This window comes from Narcine bancroftii, chromosome 6, assembly GCF_036971445.1.
Source record: "Narcine bancroftii isolate sNarBan1 chromosome 6, sNarBan1.hap1, whole genome shotgun sequence".
NCBI lineage: Eukaryota > Metazoa > Chordata > Chondrichthyes > Torpediniformes > Narcinidae > Narcine > Narcine bancroftii.
In genome coordinates, this window is record NC_091474.1 from 129,347,276 (window position 1) to 129,366,461 (window position 19,186).

Genomic DNA, 19,186 nt, shown 5'->3' on the forward strand with positions numbered 1-19,186 from the left:
AGATTTAATGGAGATAACAGATTAAGTTGACGTAAGCTAAAGGGAATTAAGTTCATATAGAAGGTTGTCATCTCGAGTGTGTGGCCATAAATAGTGGTGGCAGGAAATGCATTGGACACTTAGTGCAGCACAGGGGTTAGTGCAATACTATTACAATACCAGTGACCCGGGTTTGAATTCTGTGCTGTTTGTAAGGACGTTCTCCCTGTGACCTGCCTGGGTTGTCCGGTTTCCTCCCATCTTCCAAAGTGGTACTAGATTGATGGGTTAATTAGGTGTAATTGAGCGGCACGGGTTTCACGAGTCGGAAGGGCCTTCCATTGTGCTGTCTTACTGAAATAAAACACTTCCAAAAAGGAACTGGATAAATACTGGAGCCATGGATAAAGGGAACTGGAGCTTGGTGAATGGAATGAACCACAGGCTGAACATTTGGGCCATTCTTCTTGGACTTTAAAGTGCAGGTTATCAGTGGGGACTTGGCAGTGCTCAATGTTGGATGTAATAGAGCAGATGGGGATTCTAACAGCTTCTTGACAATGAAGTGAAGCTCATACATGCAAGGAGCAGGCAAGTGGCCTGCTGCCTGACGTTCCACTCCCACGTAGCTGAGTGAATGTGCATCTGTGTTCCACTCCCTGCTGACCTTATCCCTCGCATGCTCCGAATGCCTCTCACAGCCAATGACTCTGCTAACATGTGGAATATTGGTAGGGGAACAGGGAACAACTGCCTTGCTCACCTTCACCATGCCTTGCATTAGAAGGACAGATGAAACTTAGCTTCAATATTTCATGCTGGTCCCCGGCAGTGTACCACTCCCTCAGCTCTGCACAGTGCTGTTCATCTGGATGTTATGCTCAAACCTTGATGTTCCAACTCAGAGATGAAAGAGGCACCAACAATTTCATTCCTAAAAATTCAGCCTTGGCTGCATCTCCTCGATAGCAAAGACCATGTTGTTGTAAATTAGACCACAGTCCAGTTCCTAACCACTCCCCCATTAAAAACCTGCTGTCGTAATACCGTGATTGTCTACTTGGACACACACATAGCTTATGAGACTTAAATATACACAATTAAAGTAAGTCGTTCAACCATTCAAAACCTAATATTGATTAATGTTTTATCTTGGAGCTACACATTCTTTTTCTTTTAGTGACGGTGATTTTGTTAATTATCTTAAAGCTGGGTCCTACAGTTTCCTTATTTAAATCTACTAATGTCCCTTGCTATTTGCTGCTCCAAGTAAACTTTACCTCCTCCTTCTCTCAGATGAACAATCACAATTTCCTTAGGCAGTGCATGCAACTGAAAATGCTCAATTGTAAAATCACTGTGGGAAGATGGTACGGAGATAGAAATCAGCCACGTTTTAAATTAATGAATCCGAATCGAGTTAAAGGGCCAAACGGCCTACTCCAGCTCTCATTACTGTGTTCGCATTCCAGTAAATCTCTGCCACATCCCGTAAGAATCTTTTCCAAGCAGCGGCAAGCAGACAGCATCCCAGTCTAAATCACCGTTTCCCCTCTTCTCAGCGGATTAAAAAATTATCTCCCAGGATAAAATTAAAACCCAGAATCATACACCTATGTAACTATAACACAAAGCAAAGAAATAAAACAGGTCAAATGCTTGAGCAGAGAAGGACCTGGAGGGACTGTGGGTCAGGCGGCATCTGTGGTGACAAGTAGACAGTCAATGCTTTGGGTCAGGATCCAGCATCTAGACTGGCCAATCTCAATAGGGGCCCTATGGCACCCCCCACCCCCCCTCCAGGGCCCACAGCGCAAGTAAAAGCCTTGTTTTCGTTTCACCTCATGTAAAATGAACACTTTTTAAAATGTAGTCAGCAGGAGTGAAGTACAGAAGAAACCAAAACTTGACTGCTTCACAGGGAAGATGGCTCAGAAACTTTGAGCAGAGTGCTTGGGAGTGGACGTACCTGAAAAAAGGTTGAGAGCGGCTGATTTAGATGTCATAATGCAAAGGAGAATGATTCAAGATTCAATTTATTGTCATAGTAATAAACAGTGTCATATTACATGACATTTCTTTTTGCCTGCTGCAAGGCAGACAGATTCATCACTGCTAAGAATTGCCTAAGTGCCTCTTACAGACAGATAGAGAGAAGCAAAGGTGAGTCCCCCCAGAGCCAATGAGTGTCCACAGATTCGCCTCTAGCACTCCCGCAGACAGAGTCCAGTGCAAACCATTGGCAACCCAAGCTCCAGATCCGAACCTCCGACACGGTCAGGAACCCTTCGCCACCCTCAGCACCTCCTCACATCCCGGTTGATACTAGATACCCCCTCTAGTCAGTTCGAGCCAGTCTCCAGCAATCTGCAGCCTGGCACACGTCTCCAGCAGCCCACTGCATGCACTGGTCCCTCATCCGTAGAGCACCCTCACTGGTCCGCCGTCGTGGTCACTGACCCTGCAGGTTATTTCCTCTGTTTCTTTCGCAGATGGGGGCGGGGGGGTGGGGGTTATCTTCCCATCCTTTGGTGCCCTGCTCTGCTTCAGTCCTCCGCTTCCCCAGAGCCTGCAGCCCCTTGTGGCTGCTGCCGATTAATTAGCGCCACCATCTTGAGCGCAGACCCGTGGTCGCAGGATCTCAACAAAAACCACCGTCGGCTCCCTCAACGGGTCGTTCAAAGCCCTTGCGGAGCCAACAGCAGTCGACTTGGCGGCTGGACCCTGTGGGAGCGCTGCATCTCCACTCCCTTGCTCCCTGTGGGTCCGCAGCGCTTCCGCTACAGCAACTCTGGCAGCGCCGCCATGGTGTAGAAAAATCTCTACTCATGTGGTTTTAAGGGAATTCATCCTCTGATTACTGTTGGAGGGTGTGACGTGCATAACACCTCATCTCAGAAAATTCCACACTTTCCAAACGGAGTGTGGATTGCAAAGATTCAAGATTCCATGTATTTTCACATACATTAAAAAAAACTTTCCTTCGTTTACCCTGCTAAGGCACACAAAGATGAACCACTAGTCCAGCGCCACTGACAAGAGCTGTCAGTAATTTAGGTAATTCATGTAATGGTGTATCTTACAACCTGTGTAGCCACAGCAAGTAAGAATATCAGTGAACCTGCACATTGTACTTATGTATATGACAATAAACACCCATTACACATGGGATAATGGGAGTTTATTGTCATATACATCAGCCAGAAAATTGGGAGGACACCTTCTGTTGAGTAAGATGAGAAGCTCCTCGATATAATGTCTCAGCCAGTTGCCTCCCACTTTTTACACATGTGAGCTCTGCAGGTCCTTCACTCAGCGTCATGAACAAAATGGGGGTGTTGATCGCTCTGTTCCTCTGGAGTCACGCAGAACAGGCACAAGATATATTCTCATCCTTCGAAGAATGAGGGATAATCTTATTGAAACATGAAGGGACATGACTGAGTGGATGCTTTTAGCAGTCACAGAGGGCATGAAGGGAGTGGGCAGGAATTCACCTCACAGAGTGGCAAAGCTCTTGAATTCTCTGCACTCAAGGGTTTTGACGCCAGATCAGTTGCTGTTGAAAGATGAGGAAATTGATGCCTGCAGTTGCTACTCACAGATGCCTCTAACTTTAGGCAACTGGGTGAAATTTCAAACTCACAACCTCTGGAGAACAAAAGAATCTCTGTTATTGCAAGGCATCATCAGTAAAGTTCACGAGGCGTTTTTACTTTCATTTCTCCCAATGATCATTAAGGGCCTTAAAGTGCCTCTATTTTGAATTTTAAGTTGTCTGATCATGGCACACGTTCAAAGTCTTTATTAGCTTATAACAGCTATCACTTGGAATGAATCCTTGCAGGTTTTTGAATGAATTTCTTCTGTGAAGCAGTTTAGGAAGCTCATTAAACCTCATCTCTTTGAAATAAAGTTGTTCACATTATTTTAATCGGTATGTATTGAATTGCATTAAAAAGCCATCTGGTCCCCTGTGTTTCCATGTTTTCAAATGTCAATGCAGACTTCTGGCTGTTGTTAGGAGGATACAATTCATGTCCTCCAGGGAATCTTTACTAATAGGTTTATTTTTTTGGGGCACCAGTGCATTTGACTTTAAATGCATGTTAAATCTAAAATGTATTTTGTTCATCTGAGTTGTGGGATCAGCATGTCTCATGATATTAGGGTAGGAAAGCAGTGAATGTGAGTTCCCAAGATTTGTCTTTGGTTTGATAACAGACATTGGAAGTTATTCAAGGCTGTTGAATATATACGGCTCTTTAAAGGAATTATCTAATGAGTCCTGACGTTCAGGAAGCTCTGGAATTACTTCCTTGCAAGAACCAAATTCTGTTCTGAAAACTATTATTTTCTTATGTTCTTTCAGGCAATGCACTCCAGATTAGGACAACCGAACAGGCCTTCCCATCTCCCCACCAGCTACACTGCCAATTTCTTTAAGGTTGCATCCTCTTTTCACACACCCTCCCACTAATGCAAGCAGCTCCTCCATTCCGCTCCACTGCATGGGAGAAGTTCAGTGAATTATCTTAACTGCCGCCCAAGTGTTCTGTTTCTCTGATTTGTCGCTGACTCTTCAGATTCTTTGTCAGTGTGCACACACACGTGACATCACATACAACTGAGATTCTTTTTTTCTGTGGGGAAGGCAGAATTACCACTTATTGGTAGTGCAAAAGAAAACTGTACACAGCGTGAACATGTAAATAAAGAACTGTATACAAATAATGAATGTAAACAAAATGACTGCAATACAGAGAGAATTTAAAATAAATCATTAAAGTGCACGGAAGAGTCCTTAAATAAGTCCCTGATTGAGTTTGTTGTTGAGGAGTCTGATGGTGGAGGGGTAGCAGCTGTTCCTGAACCTGGTGGTACGAGTCTTGTGCCCCCGATACCTCTTCCATAATGGCAGCAGCAAGAACAGAGTGTGTGCTGGGTGGGGTGGATCCTTGATTATTACTGCTGCTCTCTGACAGCAGCACTCCTGTCTTGGGTAAACTTGTACCTCTCACTTTGTTCATTTTAGATTGGTCACAGTGTTTGAACTACCGAAAGAAAATAGACACACACACACCAAGAGCAGTTCAGATTATACAAATGTTTATTACAAATTCAAAAGCTGATTTCACACTACAATATGCAAGCCCTTCCCAACTATACTTATCAACGCTTGGACTGGTCCCAACTGCTGAAGCGAGGCAACGACTGCACACTTGTAGTAGGTTGTCAGAGCGCCGGTAGCAGCTTCTCCACCTCCCCTGACCGGGACGTTGGCTGGACTCCAGAAGTTCTTCTTCTTCTTGCTGAGAGATGTTGCCACCTCTCGGAGAGTCTCAAACTTCAGCAGCGGGACCATGCCTTATATTACCCAAAAACTGCTTACCCAAGTACCTATTCCCAGCACAGCAAGAAAGATAAGCAAGCAAGCTAGCATGCTAGGTTAATTAATGAATAACATAATTTTCAGCTTATCATTTTTAATACAATGGTTTATTCTACATCAAGGCTAGGCCTCTGACAGTTTGTGACCAAAACAAGCAGGAAGATTAAATGTTCTCGGTACACAGATGTCCTTTCTTCAGGTAACTGCATCTCTGGCCCCTCGGTGGAATTTTGCTTATGTCTGCTGATTCTAAAAACAATGAGGTTCTCAGCCTTGCAGAACCCAAAGCAGCAAGTTTTAAAAAAAAGGTTCTCAGCTCTGCAGAACCAAGAGCTGGAAATTAAGAAAAAACAGGTTAAAAAATAGGTTAGAATCTTCCATTACAATTCCCTGTAGATATTCTCGACAGTGGGGAAGTTCTTGCCTGTGATGTCCTGGGCTGGGTCCACTACCTTTAGGAGGGCTTTACACTCAGGGATATTGGTGTCCATACACCAGACCATGACGCAGCGGATCAGCAAACTTCCCATCACACCTCTGTAGAAATTTGCCAGTGTCAAACTCCTGAGGAAGTAGAGGCTTTCTTCACGATGTCATTAGTGTGTAGGGCCCAGGAAAGATGTTCGAAGATAGTGACTCACAAGAACTTAAATTTTCTCACCCTCTCCATCTCTGATTTCACCCCCACCCCCCCATTATCACTGGATTGTAAACCTCTGGCTTTAGCTTCCTGAGGTCAACAATCAGCTCCTGAGTTTTGGTGACATTGAATGTGAGTTTGTTGTTGGTGGACCATTCAACCAAGTTTTTTAATCTCTATCCTGTATGCAGACTCATCCTCTTTCTTTATACAACCCACCAACGTGGTATTGTTGACAAATTTTTAGATGGTGTTATTGTGGTTTAGAACCACACAGTCGTAGGTGTAAAGTAAATATGGCAGGGGGCTAAGAACACCGCCCTGTGGTGCTCCGTTATTGATGGAGATTGTGGAGGAGAAGTTCCTACCAATCTTCACTGACTGTGGTCTGGAGGTGAGGAAATCCATGATCCAGTTACACAGTGGGGTGTTGAGTCCTCGGTCTTGGAGTTTGTTGATCGGTTTTGAGGGGAAGATGGTGATAAATGTCGAACTGTAGTCGATAAAGGTCATCCTGATGAAGGCACCTTTACTGTCCAGGTGTTCCAGGGCCTAGTACAGAGCTAGTGAGGTGGCTTCCACCATACGATAGGCAAACTGGAATGTATTCATGTCACTGCTCAGACAGGAGCTAATATGCTTCAACACCAGCCTTTCAAACACTTTATCACTGTTGATGTAAGGTCACTACACAGGATAGTCATGAGAAAAGAATACGGAGAGGGACAGATGCAAGAGCAAGCCATGCCTGCTCCACCTTCAATGAGACTCAACAGCCCACTATGTAACTGGATCCTGGATTTCCTCGGCTCCAGATCACAATCAGTGAGGATTGGTAAGAATATCTCGTCCACAATCTCCATCAATACCAGAGCACCACAGGGCTGCATTCTTAGCCTCCTGCTCTACTCACATTATACCTATGGCTGTGTGGCTCAGTACAACAACACCATCTACAAATTCTCTGACGATACCACGGTAGTGGGTTGTATAAAAAGAGGTGAGGAGTCAGCGTACAGGAGGGAGATTGAAAACTTGGCTGAATGGTGCACCAACAATAACCTCACACTCAATTTCACCAAAACCAATGAGATGACTGTTGACCAGAGGTGTACGATCCAGTAATCTTTGGGGGATCAGAGGTGGAGAGGGTGAGGAAATTTAAGTTCTTGGGATCACTATCTCAGAGGATCTTTCCTGGATCCAACACACCAATGGCATCATGAAGAAAGCACGACAGTGCCTCGACATCCTCAGAAGTTTAAGGTGGAACGCGTGCTGACTGGCTGCATCACGGTCTGCTATGGGGACATCAATATCCCTAAACATAAAGCCCTGCAAAAGGTAGTGGACACAGCCATGACATTGCAGGCAAAACTCTCTCCACCATCAAGAGTATCTACAGGGAATGCTGCCATTGGAGAGCAGTAGCAATCATCAAGGACCCACACCACCCAACACACGCTCTCTTCTTGCTGCTGCCATCAGGAAAGAGGTATTGATGCCACAAGCCTTGCACCACCAGGTTCAGGAACAGTTGTTACCCCTCCACCATCAACAAAATCAATCAGGAACTCATTTAAGGACTCCTACTTGTGCACTTTATTGATTTTCTTTTTATTCTCTCCGTGATGCATAGTTTGTTTGCTTACATTTTTATTTGTCTACATGTGTATATTGAGAACAGTTTTTTTTTTCCCCACTACCAATTCGTGTTAATTCTGCCTCGCTCACAGGAAAAGGAATTTCACTGTTGTATGTGATTACTTTTATGTCCTCTGACAATAAATTTGAAATCTGAGATCATGGCTGATTACAAGGATTCACTGCTGTCTAGGTGAAAAAAATCTCATCTCTGCCCTGAATGGCCACACCTTATTGTGCCGTTTACTCTCAGATTTCCGCTCTACATCATCCCCGTTGATCCTTGATGGGTTTTAAGTGACCATTATTGTGTCTTTGGTGACCATTACCGATGCCACCGGTACAGCATATGACCACTTCACAACTGACTACCTGTGGCTGTGTTAGAATAATAAGGGTATCATCTATGGGGCATATACACTTGTGAGGCATCTAATGCCCCATCAACAAGCTTCATTGATATAGATGCTGGAATCTGGAGCAACACACCATCTGCTAGAGGAATTTAGTGGGACTAGATACAAGGCAAAAGGATAGAGTTTATTGTCATATACGTGAGTAAAAACTCATTACTTGCTGCGGCCAAGGAGGTACTTTGTTTAAAAAAAAACAACACAAATAGTGTAAATTAAATTACCATATGGAAAGAGTTAATAAAAAGAAAGATAGATAATATTCACTGTTACAGACAGTGCAATAAAGGAGCCATGTTTCGATCGTATAGATAGGACTTTTGGTGGTGCCAGAGTAGATAATGTGGGGTGGTTCATGGGCAAATAAGCAGCATGTTGTTCTCTGTTGTTTATTCATCACACGGATGAATTGTACATAAATAATTGAAGAATCCCTCCCCCCCCCAAAAAATGGTAATAACTCCAGAGAAGAACTGTGATGAGGAACTCTGGGACTCAGAGAAGGATTGTTCGTCTGGACAATGGGAGTCCTCTCAGAGTAACAACTGGCCAAAAGGAGATCTCCTCAGAAGAACAAATGGCGAATGGCTGCTCTCTTCAGAGGAATACCCAATCTATGGTAGATCCCCTCAGAGGAACACATGGCCGACGGGAACATCCGGCCAATGGAATTTCTTGCAGGGGATCAACTGGCCAATGGGATTTCCTGCAGAGGATTGACTGGCCAATTGGATTCCCTTCAGAGGAAAACCTGGCCAATGGGAGTCCCCTCAGAGGAACAACTGGCCAACAGGAGTTCTCTTCAGAGGAGCAACTAGCCAATGGGAGATTGTTCCTCTGAGTGGACAACTGGCGAAAGGGAGCCCTCCTCAAGAGGAACAACTGGCGTGAATTGGAGGGTTAAGTTGAGTAGGTACTGGTGCAAAAGAGGGACACTAACATGAGGAACATTAAGATTTCTTTGCCATAATGCAATGAAGATTCATACAGCAAAAATGGAAGTGAACAAGAGAGCCTGCAGATGCTAGAAAACTGGAGAAACACACAGTTTGGACTGAAATGCCAACAATATTATGTCCTTTATGGATGCAGCCTGTCTGCTGAGTCCCTCCAACATTTTGTGTGTTTCTGAAGAGTTCATAGAGTTGTTTGAGTTCAGCGTGGTGAATTGCTGACTTTGTGTTGGCTTGGCCCCATCATTACTTCTGGATCATAGTTTTGATAGTGTTATAATACATTTTCCAGTGAATCTAGTGAACTGAAAGGGAACAAGAAAGAGACCCAGTGAGTTTCAGCTCCGATGCTCCAGACCTACCCACATTCCTGACCTCCAGAGTTGCTGAGTTCAACCCTAGGCACTTACCCACCCAGTCTCGATCCCAGCCCTGGTTCAGACCGCATGCACCCTGCTCACATTGGTAGAGCAAGGGAGAAGGAGAGCGTGGAACAAACTGACGGCTTCTTGAACATAACCTTTCATTCCCCATTTTGGGATTGGTAATTGGTTTGCCGAATCCATCAAGGGGTTTTGTGACATGCATCAAGCATTGTGACCAGCCACGGCTGTTTCAAATGGCGGTGCAGCTCGAAGGGTTAAATGGCCTTCTCCTGCACCTAATTCTGCGATCACAGCATCAATTTGTATTTATATGCTGCCTTTAGCATTGCAAGAAAAAAAGATGGCTAACTCTAATTACTCAGCTATCACTCAAAACAGATTATCTGACCTTTGTCATGTCACTGATGTGGGACACTGTAGTATCCACATGTCTCCTAAATTAAAACTGTGACCTTCCTTCAGAAGTCCCCCTCTGGCAGTGAGGGACTTTGGGACATCTTGAGCCTGTGAAATGTGCAGCAGGATGGCATGTTTATTCATGCTTTGAACATCAATATATTTATGACATGATTTCTCAGAAATGAAATTCATTCCAGATGAAATTAAATGCAAAACAATAGTCCTCTGCTTCTACTGAATGGCCGACAAACACTTTCCATTTCCTCCTGGTTAACAGATACCCATCCATTAGCTACACATTTAAACTCTTTTTCTGCACCCAACACTTCGCATTTCAATCTGTTTTGCCAAGCGGCAGATCATTTTCTTTTGAAAAATGCTTCAGATCCCTTTGAACTTTATCAGGTCTTTTTTTGTGGTGCAAAACTGATCACACAGCCCAGTCTCTTCATTCAACTTCATGTTACTGAAATTCCCCATCCTCGTATCATTTCAAACCGTCAAGGCACCTTATCAGAGCCCAAGAACATTTATTAATCAGAAAGACTTTCATCCATTTATTATAACTTTGAATTCTATTACCGGCCCAATTTTCAATCCAGCTGCTTGTTTTCCCATTAATTCTCACCTTTCATCTTCTTAAATGCCCAAGATGTAGTACCTTATCAATGCCTTTTGAGAAGTACAAGTACACACTGTTCACCAGCTATCATTTACTGACTAATTCAGTTAGTGATGCTAATAAATTTATGAGGCGTGCCTTAATGATTTTAGAATCAAGCTGTCTTTTATTGTTTCTGTTATTTTCTGGCTAGAAAGGGGGAGATCTTCATTTTTATCTCTGGGAAAACTACTTTCAAAACCCTTTTGGCATATTGTATAATACCGATGTTCCTCTGGTGAGAGGACTGAACAGTTAGACCATGGGCAGCCTCGAACCAAGTAACCAAGGAGTAAACAAAATCCCATCATTTCTGGTCTTGAGAAAGGGTCCTGACCAAAAATATTGACTGTCCCTTTCTTTCCATGGATGCTGTCTGACCTGCTGAGTCCTTCCACCTTCTCATTGCATGCTTGTGTTGTGTGCATGTTCTTGCTGTGCAGAGGATGGCTGCCACGCTTCCCACAGCAGTGATCTTCAAACGGGCTCTACTGTCTGTGAAGTTCGCAGGGTGGCACGGTGCTCCTGCCACCCTGCTCCAGTGTGACAGGTTCAATCCTGACCTCGGCTAATGTCCATTTAATGGGCATGTGCGGAAGAACCTGTTACAGAGAAGCAATCAGGGGAATGGGATCATGGGGAATGCTCCAGGAACCAGGAAGGCAGAAAGGCACCTTTTGTGTTGTCAGGAAATAAAATCTGAGAAGTGCTATAGGGTATCTAGCGATTAACAAAGGGGCTAAGTCTTTGCTACCTTCTGAGCTCACCGGCAAGTGGAACAGTGTGTCAGTTGTTAGGACTTTTGAGAAATAGAAGCCACTTTACAGGCAAAGCTGGCTGGAAAAAGATAGCTGGAGCATTCACCCTTGTAAAAGAATGACAACAAATGCATTCCATTGGATTACCAAGCCATGACTAACACCTTCGAAAACATCCCTCTACCCCCAAGGATAGACAGTATTAATAACATTTTCCAAAGGCTGCATAAAGTAAATCAGGCGTAAAGAAAAAAAGATATTTAGAGCCGAGGCTGACGTTCCAAGTCAGTTTATGGCTAGATACCATTTTATCCTTCACATCTCATTAGTACAAAGTAAGATTAACACAACGTATTAGTGTTAAATAGGGTTTCAACAAAGCTATGTTCTCTCCTCATTTTAACTGTCTTTAACCTCTTCTACCCCCTTCCTTTTAACCCTTTCAGCATATCCTTCCTTTTGGAGCACAATTGTTGGTGCAGCCCAGCAGGATCCCAGCCCCATACGCAGCAATGTGATAAATGATCAGATAGTCTGTTGTGATGCTTGTTGGCGGAAAACAATTAACCAGGGAACCAATGGTCAATGATGGCCATTGGAGATGGAAGGTCATTCAATGTGGCCTGCTTTAGCAGCACTGTACACTCTTTATGTGTCAGAATAATGGATCGAAGGATCGCTCAGGGAAACTACTATGATGAATTACAAGCAGAGCACTCTGTCAGAATGATCCTGAAACATCAGCCAAGACATTACTTCCATGTCACTGGAGTAAGTATCAGCCCAAACACCATCTGCTGGAGGAACTCAAGTGGGTTGAGCAACATCAGTGGGAAAAAAAAGGATGGTTGAAATTTCTGGTCGAAACCCTTCAATCTGACAGACTTTCTCCCCCTCTGACGCTCCTTGCCCCGCTGAGTTCCTCCGGCAAATTGTACTTAGTTCAGAATCCTGCGTCTGCGGTCTCTTATGCATCTCCATCTACCCCGCATTTCCTTCCGAGGACAAAGGCCATTCAGTCCGCTGAGTCATGTGACCAGAGGGAGAATGTACAAACTCCGCGCAGACAGTGTTGGAGGTCAGCACTAAGTCTGGGCTGCAGGAGCTGTGAGGCAGCGGGCTGTTCTGAAAGCAAAGACTAAGGTGCCACCTATAGAGCAATGGGTGATACAGGTTGTGTGACTGACAGACCCCTGCCAAAGGCACAGTGCAACATCTACAGAGACTGTTTCCAATTCAATGTATCCCCAAAAAATTAACCACAATGGAATTCACAATTCACCACCAAAATTACTGAGTCGCAAATTGGAGATTTACTCTTACGGAATTTATGTGTGAGAAAAAAAATAAATCACCAGGTAAACACTAAATATGAAAGAAACAACAAATTTCATTTTTTTAAATTTTCAACATAGTAGGAGCTGATTCCGGCCACTGAAACCCATGCCACCCAATTATACCCAATTAACCTATGACCCTGTACATCTGGAGGGTAGAAGGGTAAACTGGAGCACCCAGGGAAAACCCCACACAGTTTGTAGGGAGAATCTACAAACTCCTTACAGACAGCGCCAGATTCAAACCTGGGTCGTTGGCACTGTAATAATGTTACGCTATGCTAATCCTGCCACCCAATTCTGCCAATAAGCAGACAAAGAATTGCTGGTCGATCTCAGCGGGCTGGGCCGCATCCATGGATAGAAACGGTCAGTCAACATTTGGGTCTAGACCCTCCATCCAGACTCAATTTTGTCAATCATTCATTTGTGGTGGCCCGCAACTGTGGAGATTGGGCCGGCACAACACGCGGTAATAAACAGCAGCATAAATCACTAACGCGACCCATAGCATAGCGAACTGGCGTGTTTGGAAGCTGGGGGAGTACAAGACCAGCAGCCCTAAAATGGCACTGGCCAGGCTGCTCAGCGAACAGAGCAACACCAGGCTGGGGAAGAAGGTTATTCACATGCAAGAATGTTCCCATGGGCAGGAATCCTGTTTTTGTTATTCATGCGGCTGATATCAGCCAATCAAACAAACAGCGGAAACTCCAACTGTATAAAAGGAGCATTTCCAGCCTCAATAAAGTCAGAGCTTAACCTGCAAATGTGTGTTTCTTCGTAGCAGTGAGCTACACACTTTAGAGAACATTGCGATATGGTTGGGGGGGGGGGGGGGGGGAGGAAAAATTACATTTTACAATTTTAAAACTCATTTTGTCTTTTCTCTTTTGCTTTGTTGGCTTACTTTGAAAATTTTGAGGGGAATTAAATACAATTAGAAATAACAGGATTTCACAACACAGAAAGAGCTGCTTCAGAAAGACTGGGCAATACATGTAATTCCAACAGTATCAACTATCAATGGTACATTACAATTTAATTTTTTATGGTTTAAAACTTCAATAACATTTTCAGGGATGAGATCGACAACACTTCCAACAACAAGCAGGGGATTAACACGACGAGCTCAATGCTTTCTCACCTCTCTGCGCTCAGTCTTTCCCTGCCCTGGCTATGAATTTAAGCTCTCCTGAGTTTTAACGATTGGATCCACCCAGGATTTTAGTACACCACAGTGAACAATCAAAAACGGGAACATCGTGCAATTAAACCCAACTGATCGTCCAACCATTAGTTTCATGGTGTGCTCTATCGGATCATTAATTCTGCTTGGGAAATCTCCTTGATGAGAATCATGTGAAGACTTCTACAAGGAGTGTAAAGATGATGAGATGATGAGACTCATAATTCCAAAAGTTGGAAGAAAAGTGTTTCTTCGGGGTAATAAATTGCAAGCTGTTAAATTGTTTACCATCACAGGCAAGAGTTTGTGAAAAAGTGTAAAGGCTTCAGACATTGGAGACATGCAAGAGACTGCCGTTGCTGGAACCTGAAGCTTAATATACTCTTGCTGGAGGGATTTAGCAGGTCGAGCACATCACTGGGAGGGAGGTGGGGGGGAGTGAAAAGGCATCAAAGCTGATGGGGAGTTTTAGCTCTAAACATCGGCCATATTTTAGTTCTCCCACTGATACTGCTTGATGCCTTGAGTTCCTCTGGCGGATTGTGTTTGGCTTCAGATTCCAGCATCTGCAGTCTCCTGAATGCTAAGGGTGGTGGACGGGTATCCTTCATCTGGGATGCTTTGTCCTGGATGATGGTTATCCACAGCTATCAGGGTCTTGACCTTCCCCTACAACTACAAACCAAACCGTAAACTACTTCAGGGCCATCAAAAGATCGGTCTGCACCACTGAAGAGGCACTTGTTTGTTTTCCTTCCACTAATTACACTGTGAATATTTATTTAACTATCTTTGATATTTTGATATCAAATACCTTTGATGTTAAATATCAATGCCTTCGACATCTTTTTCTGTCTTTTTACAAGTTTTTACTAATGTAGAGGGTGAACCTTGCATACCTGTTTAGCTGCAACAAGTAAAGATTTTGGTGCTTCCATACATTGCCATTATGTAGAAGACACTGAACGCCAAAGCTTCTTGATAGGAGTTAGAAGGTGGCACTGATCCAGACATGTGGATCAGTGCACTACACTCCTGGTCTGAGCCTTGTGTGGTGGTTAGAGCAAGTGATTAGAGATGGTCATTGCCAGGCACCCTTATGGCACAAGTGGCACTGAGTCTATGCAGGCAACATGCACCGTTTACAGAGGTTTGATCCTATCTGCTAAGGACAACATTTAAATGTTGATACTCCTTTAAATGTTTTAATTCAACAGCATAGTTGAATGGCAGGAGGAATGAGCAAAAGCAGGAGAATGCTATCCAAAGAAACGCAGCATGAAAGATGGATGGAAGTTGGGAAAGATGGCTGTTTCTACGACAATTTTGTGGTCCACTTGTCCCAGTTGAAGAGGTGGGCTTTAGGTTCAATGATCAACCCATCGAAGGTAAAAAGAGAAATACAGAGAGAAGAAATAGGAATGAAGTGGAAACAGACTTCCCCCACCCTGTTATGCAGCCTGTTCCACAATGGAGTGAAATGGTCCACCAGCTCAGGCATGCCAGAGTGGGTCCACCCTTGGATTGGCCACCCACAGTTCAATCAGGCTGGCTGCTAGAGATGGTGCACCATAGAGAAATGCATTTTTTCAATTCCCCTGACCCGGCTAGCAGCAAAGCGACAGGATGCAGGTCTCCTGAGGTTTGGGGAAATGGTGAGGTTTGGGGAGAGGAGGTGGCTGAAGAGAGGAGGAGAAATTGTGTGGTGAGCAGGGCGTGCAGGGGTGTGGAGAATGGATGGGAAAGGGGTCTTGGGAATGGGGAGGGTGTGGGGATATGGTGAGGTGGCAGATAGAGAGAGAATGGGGTAGGGTCTGAGGGGATAGGGGTGTTGGAAAGGAGAGGTTGCATGGAGAGGGGGGCAGGTATGGGGAGATGGGTGGTGAGGGTGTGTGTTGGGGAGAACAGATAATGAGTGGGTTGAGTGAGTGAATGAGGGGAATGGATGGGTGGAAGGGGATGGTAAAGGAGGCTGGTATGGGGAGGTGAGTAAGGGGAGGGAGTAAGGTGAGAGGTGTCCTGGGAGTAGGCATGGGTGGGACGGTTTCACCAAGGAAAAGCCTTTCACCAGTGTGCCTGAGCGGTTTAGAAAAAATTTCCATACTGCTTTTACTGCTGAATTACTTTTGGCAACTTTAACCACTCTGCTTGAGAAAGATGATTTGATCATCAGAATACTTAGTCAATTACAGAATAGGTCCTCCCTAACTCATACAAACATCTTTCTGATGCACTCGTTCAAAATCTGAGAATGCCAGAAATTGCTCTTTTTTGGGAGAGGGCAGTAACATTCACAGGGTTATAAAGAACCATTGCCTTAAGTCACTGTCACAGGTGGCCTTACCTTGGCTTTGTCCCTCATTGAACCTTTGCCCAGGATTGACATTTTGGCGCCTGTCTCTTCCTGTAACCTCTTCAGAGAGTTCCCTCGTGGTCCCAGCAATTTCCCCACAAAGTTGAACTGCAAAAAAAAGTCAGTTTTCTTTAGTTGAACAAAAAAATCAAGAGATGCTGGGGTTGAGAGCAGTGCACGATCGTGCTGGAGAAACTCAGCAGGTCACACAGCCTCCACAGGAAACAAAGGGTGAGCAACATTTCGGGCCTGGGGGCTCTTCATCAAGTAAGAACAAAAGGCTCAGACCTGAAGCATTGGCTACCTTTTACTTCCTATGGATGCTGCATGACCTACTGAGTTTCTCCAGTGGATTTGTGTGTTGCAGTTGGTTTTCACACATTGAAAGACCTGTGCTGCAAGGTCCCAGGTTCTGAGCAAGGGATTGTCTTGGCTGACCGATTGCATTGCGCAGCAATAGTCACTTCTAAATGGACTTGCATGGAACAAAACACATGAGTCATCTGGCATAATTCCTAAAATTCACATGGACACGGATGTGAGTGATGGTGGAACGTCCAATGTGATCTCTGGGTTGGATGCACATCAACTGCTTCACTGCCTCAGCAGCACCCCCTTTTGTCGCATGGCGAGGAACATTATAGCAAACTGTCCTAGCCGTGGCAATAGTCCCTGACACATTTCCTCATTCTTCCATACCCCTCCCTTCACCAACAGTGACAATCCCCCCACAATGATCTGTTCCCCGACCCCGAATCGACCATGACCCCAACCCCACCAATAAGCAGAGAGCTGCTGTTTCACAGTTCCAGCCATTTGGGTTCAAGCCTGAGCTCCCCTGCTGTCTCCGTGGAGTTTGCTCGTTCAACATGTGACTAGTGTGGGCCTTTTCCGGGTGCTCAGATTTCCTCTCATATCTCAAAGCTGTGTGGAAGGTTAGTTGCCACCTGCAAATTCCTTTGATGGCCTCAATATTCCCACTGTTGCTCATTGTTACTCCCCCTCACTCCAGAGGCCATTTGGTTCATTTTCCTCTGAGCTGTGGGACAAAATCTTCTGGTTTACAAACTGTTTTTTCCTTAAACTGTGTTCAAAACCCCTATTACTTTTAGGGACAAATGCAATTTGGAGGCTTTTGGAATTTAGAGGCGCGTTGTACATGCATTTTTTTGAAGGAAGATTAGACAACTCTTTAACAGGAAAGAGTAACGTTGGAAGTAATGAGAATAGCAGATTCAGCTCAAGAACTGTAGTAAAGTGAACTTCAGTTGCAAACTCTAAAGATATGGTTAAATTAAATGCTTCTTTCTTCCCTACTGCTATCAGGATGAAGAGTAAAAGAGAAAAAAGCTGAGGTGATGGGGAGGGGATAACTTTCTAAATGGAGAGGGAAGGGAAGGGGGTGGGGAGCTGGAGGACAGGAAACAGAGGAATAGGGAAAGAGAGAGACTCAGGGGAGGGGTTTAATAGAAACTAGAGAAGTCTGAGCTGAGGCCAGGTCGGTGTGGGAATGGTGTGTGGAATTAAAATTATTGGCCATTGGGACGATCCTGTTATTACAGCGGACAGAGCAAAGGTGCTCAACAAAATGATCTCCCAGTCTGTGTCCAGTCTCTCTGATGTAGAAGAGTCCACACTGGGAGCATCGGATGTAGTAGATGGCCCCTGCAGATTCACAAGTGAAATGTTGCTTCATTTGGAAGGACTGAATGGCAGTGATGGAAGAGGGTGCGCGCCTTTCTTCTGTAGCATTTCTTGCAGTCGGGGTGGGGAGGGGGGGGAAGGTGCCGAGGGGGCAATTAGTAGGAAGGGATGAATGGACGAGGGAGTGCCAGAGGATGTGATTCCTGCAGAAAGGGGAGAGAGGAGAGGGGAAGATGTGTCCAGTGGTGGAATCATGTTGTGGGTGGTGGAAATTGGCGGAGGATAACATGTGAATGCGGAGACTGGTGGGGTGGTAGGTGAGGACAAGGGGAATCCTCTCCTTGTGGCGTCTTGGGGCAGAGGGAACAGAGCAGATGTGCGAGAAATGGAGGACAGAATGGAGAAGGGGTGAGTTTATGGCAGTAAAGGGGAAGCCATGTTTTTTGAAAAAGGAGGACATCTGAGATGATCTGGATAGCTGGGACCTATCGGGTACCCATGGCTACTCCTTTGACCTGGAGAAAGTAGGATGAGACAAAGGAGGTTATAGAGGGTGAGAACAAGTTCTGCCAAGCGGAAGAGGGTGTGCCTGTGTCTGTTTGGGTCTGAGAAAGAAGTGGGCTATGTGACCTTCAGTATGGGAGAATGGAGGTGTACAGAAATTAGAGGTCCAGGGTGAAAATGAGGTGGTCGAGTCCAGGGACCTGAAAGTTGCTGAAGTGATGAAGGGTATGTGAGTTATGGGCAGGTGCAGGGAGAGAGGGACTGGACCAATGGAGACTTTTTATCTTCTTGCACAAACTGCAACTGTGATTATTTATTATTACCAAATTTTAAATTTATCTTTTTTTCCTTATTGTGTAATTTAACTATTTAATGTATACCTTTGGAGTTATTTGTTTTACAACAGTACTTGCGTGAGTTTCGGAGGATAAGTACAAGGATAAGGTTCACTTGTATCCATGAGGATACAATGTTTCCATCCAATCCACTCCTTTACTGCATCAGTCTTTCTGAGTTTAGTAGCAAAACATGGATCTAATGAGTTAAGGGTATGAATGATGGGCCGTGAATGATCCCAACAAAGCTTCAGGCAGGTGACAAACCATTCCAACTTTTAAAATAGTCCCACTCACATATCACAGGTTGCAACGAGGAACTCAACTCTGCACATTCACCATTTTGCATTAGAAAAAAAATACTGGCTTACTGAACTGACACCCAGTTTGGATATTTATTTGTTTATCTAATGGGTGCGGTGGCCCAGATCTTCCAAGGAAACATCAGCAGTTATGCTTGGAACTGTCTCCTCCTCAGAATCAGAATCAGGACTAACTGTCATGAACAAGTCATGAGATTCGGTGCTTTGTGGCAGCATCACAGTGTAAACATTTACATTATAACCATCTTACAATATTACAATTAAAAAAATTAAATA

At 44.5% G+C, this 19,186-nt stretch overlaps 1 protein-coding gene across 5 annotated transcripts in view; it reads right to left on the reverse strand.

Annotated features, from left to right (window-relative positions):
• The window catches only part of khdrbs2 (KH domain containing, RNA binding, signal transduction associated 2), a 513,661-nt gene that overhangs the window by 294,835 nt on the left and 199,640 nt on the right, over nucleotides 1-19,186 (reverse strand). For all 5 annotated transcript variants that reach the window (XM_069886092.1, XM_069886090.1, XM_069886094.1 and 2 more), the window contains exon 3: nucleotides 16,096-16,212. In XM_069886092.1, the coding sequence (XP_069742193.1) occupies nucleotides 16,096-16,212 (117 nt within the window). The remainder of the gene's footprint in view (nucleotides 1-16,095; nucleotides 16,213-19,186) is intronic.